We start from the raw sequence: 18,032 nt of genomic DNA, 5'->3' as shown, positions 1-18,032 counted from the left end.
TAGTGTTAATTGTAAGATTTGTGTGGATTGTAATGGATTTGTTTGATTATGAATTGTGATGTGAAGATGATGAATGATTGATAGAATGATGATATATCTATAGAAATGCTTGTAAATAACATTTCATGTTATGATGAGATGATGTTGTGGATTTCCTTGTGTGCTTTATATATAAATGTTTTCTTTTCTCACCGTACAATTTGTGGATGTTTTAGGTGAGGAACATCTAGCTTTGAGTGGCATCTAGAATGCAACCGTTGAGTTATGGGTGTGCTCTGATATTGTGACATCGGGACAGAGAATTCTAGGATAAATTTTTATATGTATTTAGAGTTATACCTTCTCTTTTGAAAGCAATTTGTAAACTCTCAAGTTTTACTTTCTAAATTTCATTTTTAATTATTTTGGTTATTTATGAAGGTTTTATGTGAATCCTTTTACCAACGTTGAATATTTTATTCTTTAGTTTATTTACAAGACTTATTTATATATGTGTTGGGGTAGTAAGGGTGTCACATTTAGTGGTATCAGAGCAGGTCGATCCAATCGGCCATGAGTTATGAGTCTACTATGCTTGTTTGGTAGATGAATGATGAAATGAATTGTGGAACTTATTGATGTGGTAATGATGAAAGACTATGTTGTTTATTTAATTGTGTACTCTAACAATGCTTTGCTTTATGATGAAGATAATGATAATGATGATGATGTTTCCCTTATGTTGTTAGTGTTTTGCTTACACTTATATTGTTTTCTCATAGTTTGGCTGAAAGACATGATATAGCTTAGTTGATGCTATTCATGATTGCTTATTTGTTTTGATACTTCTTGATTACGTAAGAAGTAGTGGTTGAGTGGTATCGCTCGTGTTGCGAGCATATGTGCCAGTAATAGTGGACGAAGCCTTGTGCTAACCAACTAGAACTATTAGAACCTTGGATGTGGGTAAGACATTAATTTGTCGAGTGTATTAAGAGTTTACGATTGGTGGAGTTTTTGAAATTTATAGTTGTAGCAATTGAATCCAAGGAAGTTGTATGTAGAGAATTGGAGTTTTGGTATTCTTAAGGAGAGAGTGAAGTGTTGATGATTTCTATAGTTTAATGCTTGCTTGTTGACCTTTTACGGTATAGGTAGCATGTGAGTTTTATTTTCTGAAGTCTTTTGTGATGAATATGTGAATTGTTTTGGTTTAGGATTATAGTGGGAAACTTGGATATTAGTTGAGGTGGAAAGAAATGAGTTGGAAGGATTGAGGTATTTTCGTGGTTTTAGAGGTTGATATAATATTGTTGTCTGGTATAGAGGATGTTTTTGCTGAAGTTTTGTTCTGCCAATATGAGTACTGATGGAAACTTGTTTGGAGAATCCGGATTGATGTGAATCCTCTTCAAGTTCCTCCCTAGATCTTCGGCTCCTTGATCCTTCCTAAGCTTGGCTAAGGTCTCCTATGGAGGAGGAGGCCTTAGAACCACCAAGGTTTGGTGGAGAACTCTCCCAAGAGGCGCCACTCCTTGATGAAGAGATAAGCCTCTTCAATTCTCGCCACACTCTTCTAGTTAAGGGATAAGAGAATTGGATGAATGTCAAAGAGGTTTAGGGACTTTTAGAAGAGAGATATCTGAACAATATTTCAGAAATGAAATCTCAATACATCCAAAAGTGTTTTACAATGAAGGAAAAATGAAAATATAGGAGTAGGAAGCTTGGAGAGCAAGCTATCCTTAACCATGGTTCACTAGGAACCATGGTAAGGTCTAGCTAACCATCCATGGTCTAGAGGCTTGGAGAGCAAGCTACTTACTTAGCTTGCTTGGTAAGCAAGCTAAGGAGAAGCCACTACAAAAAAAGTCAATTTAGCCACCGAAATTAGCGACCGATTTTTTTCCGTCGCTAATAGCGACTTAATTAGCGACCGAATCTGATTTGGTTGCAAATTTTATTTAGCGACCGAATTTTTAGTGGCAAATAATCGGTCACTAAATCGGTCGCTAAAATAATAATTGTTGATTAAAATAGCGACCGAACGACTTCGGTCGCTAAAAAATAAAAAATAAAAATATTTTTAATAATTTTAGCGACCAAAGTAAAATCGGTCGCTAAAAAAATAAAAAATTAATATTTTTAATAATTGTAGCGACCGAATTAAAATCGGTCGCTAAAAAAATAAAAAAAAAATTAATTTCTTTAATAATCGTAGCGACCGAATTAAAATCGGTCGCTAAAAAATAAAAAATAAAAAATTTTTAATAAAATTAGCGACTGAATTAAAATCGGTCGCTAAAAAAATAAAAAAAATAGAATTTTAGCGACCGAATTAAAATCGGTCGCTAAAAAATAAAAATTTTAATTTTTTTCATAAATTTAGCGACCGAATTAAAATCGGTCGCTAAAAAAATAAAAAAAAAATTAATTTTTTTAACAATTTTAGCGACCGAATATGTTCAACCTTAATTGTCGTGCTCTTAAATGGATTCTGGTTTTGTGTTTCTTGCATATATTTTGGATGGAAAATTGTGAACTATTGAGATAAAGCTTAAAAACTTAACAAGCTTAACAAATGTAACAAATATTGGTATAATTTCAAATCAAACAACGCTTAAATGCAATTACTCTTTTTAATTAATATTTATGCATTGTAATTGGGTATTTTTTTCATATAAAACTTGATATATTTATATTCCATGGTAAATAAATTTGCCTAAGTCAGGGAAAATTATTACAATGAACAAAAATATTTTATGTAAAAAGTAAAGTTAAAATTAGTAATGAAAGTGTAATATTGTTGTGGACATTAACCCGCACGTTGCAGGGTGAGAAAATAGGAAGTTAGTTAAATAGCTTAATCGGCCTAAACGAAGTGGACCCAGGCGTTTAACTATAGCAAGATAGTGGTTGACTGGTTGTTGTGTTTCTTTGGCTATGTTCTTAATTTTTTTCTTTCTCTAAATGTTTGTGTTTGTTTGACAGGGAGCTGGGCTTTCAAATCTTGGCAACACGTGCTTTCTTAATTCTATCCTGCAATGTTTTACGCACACGGTGCCTCTAGTGCAGGGTCTTCGTTCCTGCATTCATTCTTCTCCTTGTGATGGTGAGTTACCTTTGTTTGAATTTATCTTTGATGCTTTTTGCGTGTTTAGTTTTGGTTTATTGAGTGATATATTGTGGTAAGGTGTAACACTTATTAAGTTTATAGCAATGCTTTGCTTTGTTTGCTTATCTTAATTCTAAGTGGCCATGCTGATATTTTCCTCGTTTGATTGTGTTTTCTATGCTGACTTACTAACATTCTTTTTTGTTTCTATCCTATTTTGCTGATCCATTACCGTTTTTCAATAATTATATATTTGCTTCCATTTAGGCATTTAGGCCTATGCAGCTCGCCTTGTACGTGCCTTGTCTCTTTTGTCTTGTCTTTTTTATTTTTTATTTTTAAGTTTTTGCTGTTATTTAATTACCTTTTTATTTTAGTTTCTGACTTGTAATTTATTTTATTTTTGATCTTGTGAAGGTGAGATTTATCAATTTTGAAAGAACGAAACTTCCTGAATAGTGGTTGTCTTATTGGGAATAGCTAATTTAGGAAGTGGTTTGCTTGGATTGAACAAGATAAATATAAATTTCAACATGTCTGGTAAATCCCTAACAAGAAGAATAAATTATAAATGTACAATTTATTCATTTTCCTTTCTGTACTTTGCTGGCTTCTGAGGCTCGATAAGTCACTTGTCATCACTTTGTTTATTTTTTTTTTGTACATTTTAAAATAGCTATAAATAATCAAATTTCTTGCTCAAGAGCACAGATATTGATCAAGCTCAAGTCTTTTTGGGATTTTGAGTGGAGGGTAAGTGTTTAAATTTGTTTCATTTTACTTATAGACTCATTTTTATTGCATGTAATTTAGTCAAAACTTCATTACCCTTTTCCAGCTTTGTAATGGAGTTAACAGATTGAGATTCATTTGATCCTGAGTATCGTTTCTTTTTTGTTTCAAATAAATTTTGGAATTTGATCATGCTCTTGTGAATCTGTGATTTTGAATTTTGTTGTATCTTTGCGTTGTTCCAGGAAAAAGTGTTGTTAAAATGCCTGAAAAACCTGACACTGATGATTGGCGCGTAGAGCGTGGCGTAAGTTTCAGGGATCCGTAGGAAAAGGAATTTGTTTATACGGGTTGAACTCAGGGAGGATGATGGTGATATTCGTAGGCAGCCATTGGAGGATGATGGTGATATTCATGGCCCAAGCTATACTTTCTTCTTATTTGTCTTGGGTGACTCAATCTTAATTTGATAATTTTCCCTTTGGTTATATTTAAATATTTATTTTATTATTTAATGATAGCTCTTGGTTTATCGCTTTGCATAGTGAAACCAAAATGTATTGATTGCCATAGAAATCTTAATTACAATTTTAATGACCATGGTATTGATGCAAGCTGGGATCTAAAATTTTACATCTGATGAAAATATTTACTTCTTTTTGTACTTGCGTGGCATGCTGATTTTAATGACCATGCTGATTTTTGTACTAGCTATTCGTTTTGGATTCATTTGGTTCTATGTTTAATTACTCATTTTGTTACCAAGTTGTTTAAAGCGTTGAGTGCTCATGTAACGCTTAAGGTCATATATGTCCATGTATTTGTATATGGTTGGTGGTAGTTATCCTTTATATTGAAATAAATCTGGATGAATGTGTTGGGTTTTGACTTGCATTTTAGAATTAGTTATTGTTAAATTGATTATGTTTCATGCTTTGCTTTCATATGAGGCTATATTTGAAATCTGATATTCAATCATGCTGGAGATGAAAATTAAGGCTATTAATTTAGTCATCTATGAGAGGATATATATAGAAGAGTAGGTTTCCCATTAAAATTGGAAGAATCTGTAACTTGAAAAACCAAGACTTATCAATATTGTTTTCGATGCAGTAAAGCACCATCTTTTTATATGTTAAAATATTGTGGTTTGTATACTTGTCCTTTTTATTTTTGTTTTAAATTCAAGAGTGCATCTTGCATACTAGATGATTATTTCTTTTAATGGTTTGCAATTTAGTTTACGTTTATCTTTGTTTGGAGTAAAATATGGATCAATTTTTTTTGTAGCAAAGGAACTTGTTTTATTTTTTATTTTGGTATGAGTGTTATTGTTTCATTGTTAAACAGGTTCAAAATGAAAATGAAAATAAAATATATAGTGTTTAAGGTATAAAATTAGCGATCATGTCTAAAAATAAAGTAAGCCTAGCGACAAAAAAAATCAGTTTTTTTTTTATTTTTTTAAAAAATAAAATTATGTTTAGCGACCGATTTAGCGACCGAAAAAAAAAATTAATTTTTTATTATAATAAAATTTAGCGACCGATTTAGCGACCAAATTGAAAATTATTTTTAAAAATAATAAAATCTAGCGACTGATTTAGCGACCGAATCAGAAATTATTATTATTTTTTTAAAAAAAATACACTTAGTGACCGATTTAGCAATTGAAATAAAAATTATTTTTTTAAAATAATAAAATTTAGCGACCGATTTAGCGACCGAAATTAAAAATAATTTTTTATTTTAAAAATTGTTAGCGACCGACTTAGCGACGGAAAGGAAAATAATTATTTAAAAATAAATAACACATTTAGCGACGGATTTAGCGACCTTTTTTCCGGTCGCTAATTTGGTCCCCATATACTATGGCGACCATAATCGTAGTGACCAATTAGCGACCGAAAATTTCGGTCGCTAATTAGCGACCACCAGTATTTCGGTCGCTAAATAACTTTGCGACCAGGGTTTTTGCAACTACTTCAAATCGGTCGCTAAAGTAAATAGCGACCGATTTAAGTAATTTAGCGACCGATTTTTGTGGTCGCTAAAATCCTTTTTTTTTGTAGTGAGCTTGTGCTTCAAGCTTCTAAGCTTGAGTGTGAACAAGCAATGTGAACACAAATCAAGGTGGGCGGCTCATGGACTTTATTTTACTCCAACCGGTTTTGAAAAATGTTGATTTGGTTTAGTTAGGTTCATCCAATGTGAATGGAACCTAGCTAAATCAAATCTATGAAAAATTAGGAGTAAAATGAGTCTAATATCAAAAATTTAGCCTAGGTCCATCTCTTTGTCCAATTGCTAGTAACACTCTCTAGCTTGCTAGTCACACTCTCTAGCTTGCTAACGCCACTCCCAATCTTACTACTAGAAAAATAAGAAAAGAGTATATTTCTAGATTAGGTTAAATGGAGTTAAAGTGCTCAAGTAACCTTCCCTAGAAAAAATATACAATAGCTAATAAAAGAAAATAAAGTGCCTCACAAATACAAAGGCAAAAATACACCTATACAAGTATCTACTATATACAAGGTACAAGAAATCAAATTGTACAATGTATGTACAATAGAGACTATGAGACTAAAAAGAGGAATCATACTCAATACTCATATTGAGCATAGGTCTAAGAAGCATCTCCTCTCTAGAAGCCTCCTCTAGCCTCTTAACCATGGACCTAGTTAAAGGCCCAATGGTCTTCAAGTGTGAGCCTCCTTGGATCAACCTTCACCCTTCTTGGTCTTACCTCTTACAAAGGGATCCTTGGGGATTAGATTTCCATCATGTACCATATTAACATCATCAAGAAAGTTGAATCCTTAGATGTTATCTTTTCAGTGGAACTAGAATCAGGAAAAATGAAGGTCTAGAACTCCAGTTATAGCTACTTGGGTGATCAAAGGTCTAGCTATAAGTGCTGAATATATTTGTCATGATTTTTTAATTTTTAGCTAAGATAATCATTTTAGAATTTTATGTTTTCATAAGAGTTATAGCTAATTCTCTTAGCTTTCTTCTGAGATAGGTTTGAGATCATTTGGATGAGTATGACTCTCTATGTGTCATTTGCTTCGACAGTTGTTGAAGGGAGGTGTATGCTGTTATGATGTTTTTGAGTTGTTAGGCATAGCAAGGATAAAAACTGATTTGGATATGTTCTGAGGTGTTGTCATTGAGAGGTTATTTAAGATGGTATGATGCTATGTGGTAAGGTTGGTTCATGTACGTGTTGTATGGAGTAAACGATGATTGATTCTTACATGCTTAGGGATGGTATATATGAATGTTTGAAGTAGGTGTTCTAATATGATTTGATATGCATGTATGTTGATATGAGGATAGATGACCTTATATAACAATTAGTGGGTGTTTGTGTGTTTAGTAAGATTGACCTTAGGATGTGGTATCATCAAATTAGAGTTGAGGATGAGGATATATACGAGACAGTTTTATGCTAGTTATCTAAGTGTGATTTTTGATTGTATGAGGTGAATGTTCTAGGCCCTGTAATTTCTAGTGGAGATATAACGTAGATCTACCTAAGGTAGAAGTTGTGCTTAAGTGGGAGATACCAAAAGTCAATTAGTGAGGATAAGAGTTTTCTTATATTAGTTTATTATTATAGGAGAGTTATTGAGAAAATTTCTAGGATATCATTACCTTTGACTAGATTGACTAAGAAGATTGTTGTCTTTGTGTGGGATAATGTGAGAGTAGGTTTCAAACTCTTAAGGAAAGATTAGATAGTGTTACCGGATTTTAGTAAGTCTTATGTGGTATATAGTAGTGCTTCTAAGATAGGTTTGGGTGGAGTGTTGATGCAAGAAGGAACAATAGTAGCTTATGCTTCTAGGAAATTGAAAATTTATGAGAGGAATTATCCTATCCATTACCTTGGGTTAGCAATTTTAATACTTATACTAAGATTTGGAGACACTACCTATATGACTCTAAGCTTGAGGTATTTAGTAATCATAAGAGCCTTAAATATCTTTTGACTAAAGGAGTTGAATATGAGATAAAAGGGATAGTTGGAATTTTTTAAGGAATAAGATTTTGATCTTATTTGTTACTTGGCCAAAGCCATTGTGGTGACCAATGTTTTTAGTAGGAAACCTTTATATTTATCTTCCCTTATGATTAGAGAGATGAATCTTTTTTGCTCAAATTAGAGATTTAAGTTTGGCTTATAAGGTTACTCTTAGTAGTGTGAGACTAAGTATGACTCGAGTAACGAATGGATGGTTGAAAGAAATTGGAGAAGCACATTTAGATGATTCATTTTGGTGGTAAAACATGAGGCTATAAGACAAGATAGTGGATGAGAGTTTGCCTTGGATGTAGGAAAGTGGTGAGATTTAGATACCGAGTATGAGTACCTAGTAAACTTATGCCTAGGTGTTTGATCTTTGGAGAGGGTCATAGAAGTAAAGCTAATATTGTGACAGATGCCTTGAATAGGATGATCATTCATCTATCGTTTTTGATGATGTATGTGTTGGATTTAATTGAGCAGATTAAAAACATAAGCGTGATGTATAAGCTCACCCTTAAGAGCATTGGATTGGGTATGTCAAAAAGAAACTAGTGAATTAATGGATGAGATTAGAGAAGCTTAAGAGTTAGATCTTTTCTTAGTAAACCAAGTGGAGAGAATTGGTAGGGGTATGGATAGCCCTTACAAGTGGAGGTTGATGGTGTTTTAGGGGTTCGAGGATAGAATATATGTGCCTAGTAATCCCGAATTAAGGAAGATGATCTTAGAGAAAAGACATAAGAGTATTCTTAGCATTCATTTAAGAGCTACTAAGATGTATCAGAGTGGTACAGCGGAAGCATGGTGGCGTAAGATAAAGAGAGGAGTAGAGGAATTTGTATACTCGTGTTTAGTATGCTAGAAGTCTTTAGGAATTTTTGTAGCACTTAGACGTCCCATTTTGGAAGTGAGATGGTGAGTGGATAGACCTTAGTTGTAGGTTTGTCTGAGACGCTTAAGATATTGATTCTCTTTGGGTTATAGTGGATGGACTCGCCAAGTTTACTTGTCGTACCCTTGTTGATAATAGACATTCCTTGGTGAAATTGATAGAGTTGTACATCTATAAGGTAGTGAGGTTGCATAGGAATTAGAAAGCAAGATGCGAGGAGTCTACCATTGCAAAAATTTCAGGGACGAAATTTCATAAAGGAGGGGAGAATTGTAACAGCCCGATTTTCACAGACTGTTTGAGGGCCCAAAGGCCCAATAGGGGTAATTAGTACCCCAGAACGGGCTGTTCCCGAATTGGAACGAGCCGTTCCCAACTACTAAAACGAGAGTGATTTTGTAGCCCAAAACGAGTCGTTCCCAAACTAGAACGGGCCGTTCCAAAATACAAAAATTGTCTACAAGTTTTAAATGGGAACGGGGCGTTCCCAAATTGGAAAGGGGCGTTCCAAATCACCAAAAATGCCTATAACCCTAATTTAGAACGGGCCGTTCTAGTTTGAGAATGGGTCGTTCTGGATGTGATTTTTACTCGAGATTTAAGGGTCCAGAACGGGCTGTTCCAAATTTGGAACGGACCGTTCCGGAGACATCTGACCCTATAAATAGAGCACTCTAGCACTCCCAAAAGCACACTTTTCACTTCTCTCTTCTTTTCTTCTTTGCTCTATTCTTTTCCTTCTACACTCTCTGAAGACCGAGAGGCACTCAGAGGAGGAGACCAAGGAGATCTCTGTTTTAGTTTCAACTACTGTGTATCTAGGTACGGGGGAAAATGAGAATTATTTATGTGTAGAGTTACATGAGGAAATTGGCTAGAGGAGGAATCCCGTAGGATTAGGGGTAATTTTATAATTATTTCTGTCTAAGAAATTGATGATACCATTATATTGTATATGTATTGAGGATTAGAAATATATATTTAATTTATAAGAATTATGATCTGGGAGAGAGAACGAAAATGTAGAAAAGTGCCTATGAGTTAGGTTTTGGAATAATTGGGGGTTTTACCATTTATGTTAGATTATATTAAATTGGTAATTTCGTTGAGTATTATATTAATTTATTAATGTTATTCTTATATTACTTGATAAGAATTGATGATCTAGATGTGAATTGCTTGAGGGGTGTGTAAACCCTTACTTTGTTGGACTTATCTGTTGTGTATGTGATATGGAATTGTGTATGTGTATGGAATTGTGTATGTGATATGGAATTGAACTATGAGATGAGATGTTGTATGGATATGATTATGATTGTGATTGTGGTTCCTCACACTAATGACCAGGGATGAGACGAACCTTGAATAAGTGATGCTACAAGGACGAGCGTGCCCCTGACATGGTGTGGAATGAGTGAGACAATTAACACGCATCACTTATGTCACATATGGCAGCCCTGGCATAGGGTTAATTGCAAGACATGTGGATTGTAATGTGATTGTGGTTCCTCGCACTAATGACCAGGGATGAGACGAACCTTGAGTAAGTGATACTACAAGGACGAGCGTGCCGCTGGCATGGTGTGGGATGAGTGAGGCAATTAACCGTATGACTTGTGTCAGATGTGGTGTGACCTTGGCATAGTGTTAATTGTAAGATTTGTGTGGATTGTAATGGATTTGTTTGATTATGAATTGTGATGTGAAGATGATGAATGATTGATAGAATGATGATATATCTATAGAAATGCTTGTAAATAACATTTCAAGTTATGATGAGATGATGTTGTAGATTTCCTTGTGTGCTTTATATATAAATGTTTTCTTTTCTCACCGTACAATTTGTGGATGTTTTAGGTGAGGAAGATCCGGCTTTGAGTGGCATCTAGAATGTCAACCGTTGAGTTATGGGTGTGTTATGATATTGTGACATCAGGGCAGAGAATTCTAGGATAAATTTTTATATGTATTTAGAGTTATACCTTCTCTTTTGAAAGCAATTTGTAAACTCTCAAGTTTTACTTTCTAAATTTCATTTTTCATTATTTTGGTTATTTATGAAAGTTTTATGTGAATCCTTTTACCAACGTTGAATATTTTATTCTTTAGTTTATTTACAAGATTTATTTATATATGTGTTGGGGTAGTAAGGGTGTCACAATAATTTATTTAAAATGTTAAAATTTAATTTAATAATTTATATCTTAGGGTTATAGGCCATTTTGGTGGTTTGGAACGGCCCGTTCCAATTTGGAAACGGCCCGTTCTGGGCAACCAAAAAATGGCTCGTTCTACTAGTGACCCTAAGGTACACCTTGTTAGCTCATATATGCACATGATGCATGTCACACGTTCACAAAATCATGGACTCATCACTTCACTTGTCATGGAATTTCATGTCATTTGTTCATATTTCACACAGTCTTATTCATAATTGTTCCTTATAGGATTTCGCACAGGAACCCACAGAGCACTCTAATTTATATCAAAATATATATAATTTTTGAAATTAAATACATATTTACACTCTACATCACACAAGGAACGCAACAGAGCATTTAAAAAGCAAAACAAAAAACATTCATATTTTTTCTATTTCTCATAGGGTTCTCTCAAGAACCAACAGAACACTATAATTCATATCAAAACATATTCATTTTCAAAATCAATCACATATTCATACATCACATCCAATAAGGAACACAATGAAATAATTAGAAAGTAAAACAGAAAACATTCCTATTTCTACACATCACATCTAAAAAGAAGCCCAACAAAACAATTAGGAGGCAAAATAGAAAATGTTCATATGTTGCCTGTTCCTAAAAGCATTCATCAGGTAGGGGATTGGAGGCAAATTCTACTACCCAACAATTATTCCCACACCCCCGAGCGAGATTTCTCACTCTCCCCTTACCTGGATGAGAAGAAGACAAAGCTAGAGCAAAATCTGGTCAATCTCTTTCTCTAGGTTCTCCTTGGTCTCCAAAGAGCATGTCCAGAAACACTACCAAAGTGCTCTATTTATAGATTTCAGGAGTGGCCAGAACGACCCGTTTCAGATCCAGAACGGCTCGTTCTGGATCATTTCATCATGTGGAAAATTCATATCTGGAACGACCCGTTCTCAAACCAGAACGGCCCATTCCAGAAATGAGTTTTAACTCACAACATCCATATTTGGAACGGTCCATTCCCAACTTTGGAACGGCCCATTCCCAACTAGGGTTATAGGTCATTTTGGTGGTTTGGAACGGCCCGTTCCAATTTGGGAACGGCCCGTTCTGGGCTACTAAATCACCTCAATAAATTTTATGAAAATTACTAAATTACCCTCCATAAAAGTATGAAAACTCGGGTGTTACAACCATTACAAATATTGAACTATATAAAAAAGATCATGTTTTTTTTTTCCAAATACATACATTGTTTATAAAATATTATTATTACTTGTAACTGTTGCGACTGTTGAAAGAAGTCTTTCAAAATTAAAATTGATTAAATCATTTTTAAGATCAATTATGCTACAAGATAGATTGAATGTGTTAGCTATATTATCTATTGAGAGTGAGATGTTAGAATTACTTGATTATAAAATTTTGATAAATAATTTTACAGCTCAGAAAGCCAGAAAAATAACATAAAAATTATTAGGTTATATTAACATAGGTCCTTATCTTAATTTTTGCCTAAGGCCTCGGAATTCCTAGATACGACCCTGCTTGTTTGACATGGATCATATGCATACTTGTTTTGAATGAGTATGATATAGAATACACTATTAGAAGAAAAAAAACCCACTTTTGTAAAAACTTGGGGATTAGTCTTTAAGGATAGTATTGGATTTTGGGAAACTCGGCCTGATTTTGTCCATTGTGTACATGGGGTGAAACTTGCATGACATAATTGTCCTTATTAGACCCTGATTGTATATCCTCCTAGTGTTGAGTGCATTGAAGTTATGACCCAATATGGACTCCTTGACTACTTTGTGTGTTGTCTTAAATATGAAAATACGTGACGTGATTTTGCCTGGCACCACATGTATGATTATTTGTAGTTTGTGTTCATTGCTTAGTGTATGTGAATGAATTCATGTATTAGTTGATGATGATTATGGGAAATTATGTTGTGTTATCAATTAGATTGCATCTAGTCGTATTTAGGATTAATGTAACATTGTTTTGTCATTACCAAGTTTATATTTATTAAATTATTAATTATATTTAGTTATCTGACTACATTTTACCCGTGAACCACTACTAGAAAAATTAAAATTAGAGAGGGAAAAAATCCGTCACTAAACTTCATAAAATCCGTCACAAATAAGTTAGTGACGGAATTTGTGACAGAAATGATTCCGTCACAAAATTTGGCGTCACAAAATATTTAGTGACGGAATTAAGGCGTCACAAACAATATAATTTCCGTCACTAATTTGTAACAATAAATGTTTAGAAATTAATAAAAATCCGTCGCAATTTGTGAGGGATTAAATCCCTCGCTATTTGAGAGGGATTGAGAGGTATGTGAGTTCGTCACAAATTGTGATGACACAAAATCCCTCACAAATTGTGATGAATGAATCCCTCGCTATTTGAGAGGGATTAAATCCCTCGCTATTTGAGAGGGACTGAGAGGTATGTGAGTCCGTCACAAATTGTGATGAAAGAATCCCTCGCTATTTGAGAGGGATTAAATCCCTCGCTATTTGAGAGGGATTGAGAGGTATGTGAGTCCGTCACAAATTGTGATGAAAGTATCCCTCGCTATTTGAGAGGGATTAAATCCCATTCCTTGTAATCGATTACCAGACAATGAATTACTTATTAAAAGGATCTCTGGTAATCGATTACCCATTCCTTGTAATCGATTACCAGACAATGAATTACTTATTAAAAGGTTCTCTGGTAATCGATTACCCATTCATTGTAATCGATTACCAGACAATGAATAACTTATTAAAAGGTTCTCTTGTAATCGATTACCCATTTATTGTAATCGATTACCAGACAATGAATAACTTATTAAAAGGTTCTCGGGTAATCGATTACCCATTTATTGTAATCGATTACCAGAAGATGAAAATTTCAAAATTTGAATTTAAACTTTATAAAATTAACAAGCCATCGAGTTTAAAATTTAAATTCATCTTTGTATCTAAGTAAAACTTTATAAAATTTAAGATCATCAAATTAGTACAACTCAAGCATAAGTGTAAGTTAGCAAAAGATGTTACATCTAAATTAATTATTAAAAAGATTAAAAATATTTTGTAAAATTTATTGTAGCAATTACATTCAATTATGCCAGGAAAGAAGAGACACTATGTGTTTGAGTGTTTGTCTATTTTTAAAATAAATTAAAATTAAAATAATAAACTCACTTGGTTTTTTCTTTTGTATCTTCGTCTGAATCCTCTGTTGCAGTAGTGCCAGTAATGTTATCTTCCCAAAAGATTCCTTTGTGTCTCCGAAAAAGTCTTTCACTTTATCAAGAACGATTTTTAGTTGATCTTCTGTTGGGAGCTTGAATTCAGAAAAACATAATATATTAGTGGGAGAGTATCCAAAATTATTTAATTAATTAGAAAGTATACATAATGTGGACTATTATCAATAAATCCTAACTCATATATATATATATATATATTCAATGGAAAAGCATTATGATACATTTACGCACCACTTAAGAGGAAGGCCCTTGTATTCAAACCAAATGGTGTCAACTCCAGGGGAAGCGCGGTGCTGAAGTGATGCTTCAAAAGCGAAATCAACAAAGGCAAGTAGCCTATCCTGGAAAGAAAGAGAATAAAAGAATTACAAAGTATCAGATTTAATATCAAGTAATTAGCAACTGTACCATTTAAAACAGAGCCCCAAAGCTCCACCTGATCAGGATGCGACATGTTCATGACATTCTTGCAATTACCATTTATTACATATGCAGCCTGCAGCAGTAAAATCAAAATTCATTTAAGAATGGTTAACTTAAGATCAAGGCTTTAAATAGTGCACTATAGAAAGTCTATCAGTGCAGAACAGCCCCTGCCCACTACAGGGTATGCCATAGTGGCGCTGTGTTGATTCCAACAAAGTCTCTTTGCCTCTCATGCAATGCAAGTAGATGTGTTTATTAATCTATTAACAATACCATTTACAGTCATTGGTAGAAAAAAGTTATCTCTTGAATTAGTAGTGTCATTAAATGTAACCACTATTTAAACCATTCAATTCAAAGGATATTTTAGAATAAAATTAAATTTATGACATTATTCATGTAATAACTTAACTACTTTTATTGGTCTTGATTAATTAGTCATTTGTTTCTTAAATAAAGGATTAGAGGGAGTACTATACTAATTTATGAGAAGCAGAGTTACATTCAAAATTGTTTAGATGTCAAAGAATCCAATAACAATTTGTATTAATAGGAATTAGGATATGCTTGTTTATAAATTTTCGAAGAATTAGGTAGTTAGACACATGCAGACTTTGGCAGGGAGTCATCATTTTAGACAAGCAAGAAAGTTTTTCGGAGAATCATTTGGTCTAGTGGCATACTAATTACCATCGAAGTAATATCATTATTCGAGAGAGATGTACAAAAAGTATATAGAAAAGTGGAACAAAACATTTTGGGAAGCTTATGAAGGTAGTATACCTACTACTGATTTTCAAAGATGTCATTCCTTATTATAGAACCTGCAGTACAAAGGCTGATAAGGAAGTAGAGGTCCCAATACTGGGCCAGAGTCATAAAAGGCCTATAATATGGAGGGTTTATTCTAGATGGAATAAGGGCCTAGTGGAGAGTTAATTATCTTAGGTGGAAACTAGAGGGAAGAGAGATCATGTGGGAAAAGGATTATTTAATAAGCTGATTGGAGAATAGGGGATCTGTTATTGGAAATCACAGTTTGTTAGGCCTTTTGCTGGCCAGAGAGTGTTTTCTCTGGGGAGGTTAAGCTCTGGTTTCTTTCTTTTAGTTCTATAATAGCTCAAGCTCTCTTCAATTCAACAAAACTCATTTTATTCAATATTTTGTTTTCTGGTTTCCATCCTCACCTTACCATACTATTACTAATTTTACCTACTACTGAGTTCAAAGATGTCTTCCCTCATCATATTATTATTAATTTTATCATAGATGCATATTTAGTAGTAAATAATATTAGAATTCAGAACTATACCAAGATCTGGAGACTACAAATCATCATACATTCCATAGAGAATTCCTTATTTGAAAGCAGTAATAGGTTCTTCCTTGGGTAGTCCACAAAGGAAAAAACTTGTATGCAATTCCATAGGTCCAATTGATTTTGTTCTCTAATAAGAATTGAAATTTCACCTCAATAATCCACGTTGACATGTAATGGAAACCTTTATCATGCAAATTACCAAGGTAAAAGTCCAATTCTTATTAGACAACAGCACCAAAAGTACCTATGGAACTACATCTAAGTTGTGTCCTTCCACAAAACCCATATATCCATTAACCTTTATAATTAAAACACATTTTATAGCAGCCAAATATCACAGATATTTTGGTCCATTACTCCATTAGCATCATTCCTTTCTTCCCAGCAAACCATCATTACCTTGATACATGCTCAATAAACCTTGAAACAACCAAGTTCCACTACTGATATCCATCCAAAACCATAAACCTAGCCCTTGAAGCAACAGGCTCAATGAGATGCCTAATAATCCCAAAACAGAGCCAAACATACAGGTTAAACATGTACGTGTCTAGTTGTAATAGTCGTAGTAAGTTAGTAAATAAAACTCCATAAGAGCCTACTTTTTGTTTAAAATTTATCTCAGACAAGAAATGGGAGGCTTTTCCAATTAGAAGCATATGCACCATGTCATGGAAAACAACAAAGCATTAAGAAGCTGCAATGAGCAGTATTCCAAATTAATGTTCTTACTCACCAGTACAGACGTGGAGAATTTAATAAAAATCACTTTTAAAGAATAAAAATCAAAAGTATAAAAATTAAGCTCACATTTTAATAAAAATCCAATCATTATTTATACAAGCCCTAAAATTAAGCTTCGTAACTTCCAATGCCTTAAAAATATTGTACCATGCAGCAGCTGTACAAAACAAATACTCCAATCGAAACGAAAACAATCAAATCCACCCATCCATCACATAAAGAAGTGAAGAAAAACAACGCAACAGAACAAAAGGCAGAGCACAAACAAAAGAGAATTAAATTCTAAAGACAACGCAACAGAACAAAACGCAGAAAAAAATGCAGAACATAAAGAAGTGAAGAAAGAGAATGCAACTCTAAGGAGCAGCGAAAATGCCGCTACTCACATTTGGAATTTCTTTTCGAAAGAAGAATTAAATTGAAAAGCGAAAAGAAAAGAAAATGCGGAAACCCTAATGCTAGTAAAAGAGAGAGTTGAGAGTAGCGGTTTCAGCACTTACAATGAGTCTCGAAGGCTCGGAGAGAAAAGAAAACGCAGACGTTTGGATACGCAGAGAATAGAAGGGTGGTGTGCAGAATTTAGGTTTTGTAAAGGATGAGACCACACCTCTATTTATTTTATTTTGCTTTCTACTCCTTTAACCTACGCAGAGAATAGAAGAGTGGTGACTATATTTTCAGATTTTTAGGGTTTCAGGAAGAGAAGAGAAGAGAAAGAGTAGAGTGGTGACTTCAGATTTTAAGGGTTTCAGGGGCGTGCGCTGGAGGGAAATTTTTTTCCTATTTATTTTCAGATTTTTTTAAAACACTTTTTTAAACAAATTCTACATTAATTTATTAACTATAGTCATTTTTTAACTAAGTTATTTAATTTTAGTTTTTACAATAATTTTTTTTATGAATTAACTAAAATTTTGAAATATATTTTTTTAAAAAATAATTTTTTAGTTAATACGGTGATTAAAAAGTATTATAATAAATAATTTTAATTATATTTTATCACGTTTTAATCAAGTGAGTGAATGATAATAAATTAACTAAAATTTTAAAATATATTTTAATTAAAAATAATTTTTTGGTAAATACGGTAACTAAAAAGTATTATAATAAATAATTAAATTAAAAAAGAATAAATTTTATAATAATTATATTTTTAATGATGTTAAATTAAATATTCTAATTATTTTATAATAAATTAAAATGAAAATATAATAAAATATGTTAACTGATATTTTAAATAAAATATATTAAAATATTATAATCAAAAGAAGGTGGGTTGGTGGGCGGCCCATTTAGCCCACCAACCCGTGTTGGGCCGGGCCGGGCTAGA

General features: G+C 33.2%; 2 protein-coding genes across 12 annotated transcripts in view; one reads left to right on the top strand and one right to left on the bottom strand.

The window, feature by feature from the left end:
• LOC109794903 (putative terpene synthase 2) overlaps positions 1 to 4,536 on the top strand; it is a 39,765-nt gene extending 35,229 nt beyond the window's left edge. The window contains exons 7-9 of one of the 3 annotated variants that reach the window (XM_083065969.1): positions 2,971 to 3,091; positions 3,806 to 3,847; positions 4,072 to 4,536. In XM_083065969.1, coding sequence (XP_082922095.1) covers positions 2,971 to 3,091; positions 3,806 to 3,840 — 156 coding nt within the window. In that variant the 3' untranslated portion in view covers positions 3,841 to 3,847; positions 4,072 to 4,536. Of the gene's footprint in view, positions 1 to 2,970; positions 3,092 to 3,511; positions 3,547 to 3,805; positions 3,848 to 4,071 lie in introns of those variants that run through there. The other 2 variants (XM_083065968.1, XM_083065970.1) reach the window with 2 other exon arrangements.
• Positions 1 to 17,446, bottom strand: part of LOC145952878 (uncharacterized) — a 31,205-nt gene extending 13,759 nt beyond the window's left edge. Inside the window, exons 1-5 of one of the 9 annotated variants that reach the window (XR_014430377.1) lie at positions 17,203 to 17,446; positions 16,358 to 16,459; positions 14,620 to 14,707; positions 14,443 to 14,552; positions 10,225 to 14,285 (exon numbers count right to left, since the gene is read on the bottom strand). Coding sequence is in view for 1 of the 9 variants with exons in the window: in XM_083065971.1 (XP_082922097.1) it covers positions 14,144 to 14,275; positions 14,443 to 14,547; positions 14,620 to 14,671 (289 nt within the window). In the remaining 8 variants the exon portion in view is untranslated. Of the gene's footprint in view, positions 1 to 10,224; positions 14,286 to 14,442; positions 14,553 to 14,619; positions 14,708 to 16,357; positions 16,460 to 17,202 lie in introns of those variants that run through there. The other 8 variants (XR_014430374.1, XR_014430378.1, XM_083065971.1 and 5 more) reach the window with 8 other exon arrangements.
• Positions 17,447 to 18,032: the final 586 nt, after the last annotated feature.

This window comes from Cajanus cajan, chromosome 10, assembly GCF_000230855.2.
Source record: "Cajanus cajan strain Asha chromosome 10, NIPB_CcT2T_4, whole genome shotgun sequence".
NCBI lineage: Eukaryota > Viridiplantae > Streptophyta > Magnoliopsida > Fabales > Fabaceae > Cajanus > Cajanus cajan.
The sequence above is the reverse complement of the archived record's forward strand: the minus strand, read 5'-3'. Positions and strand labels throughout refer to the sequence as shown.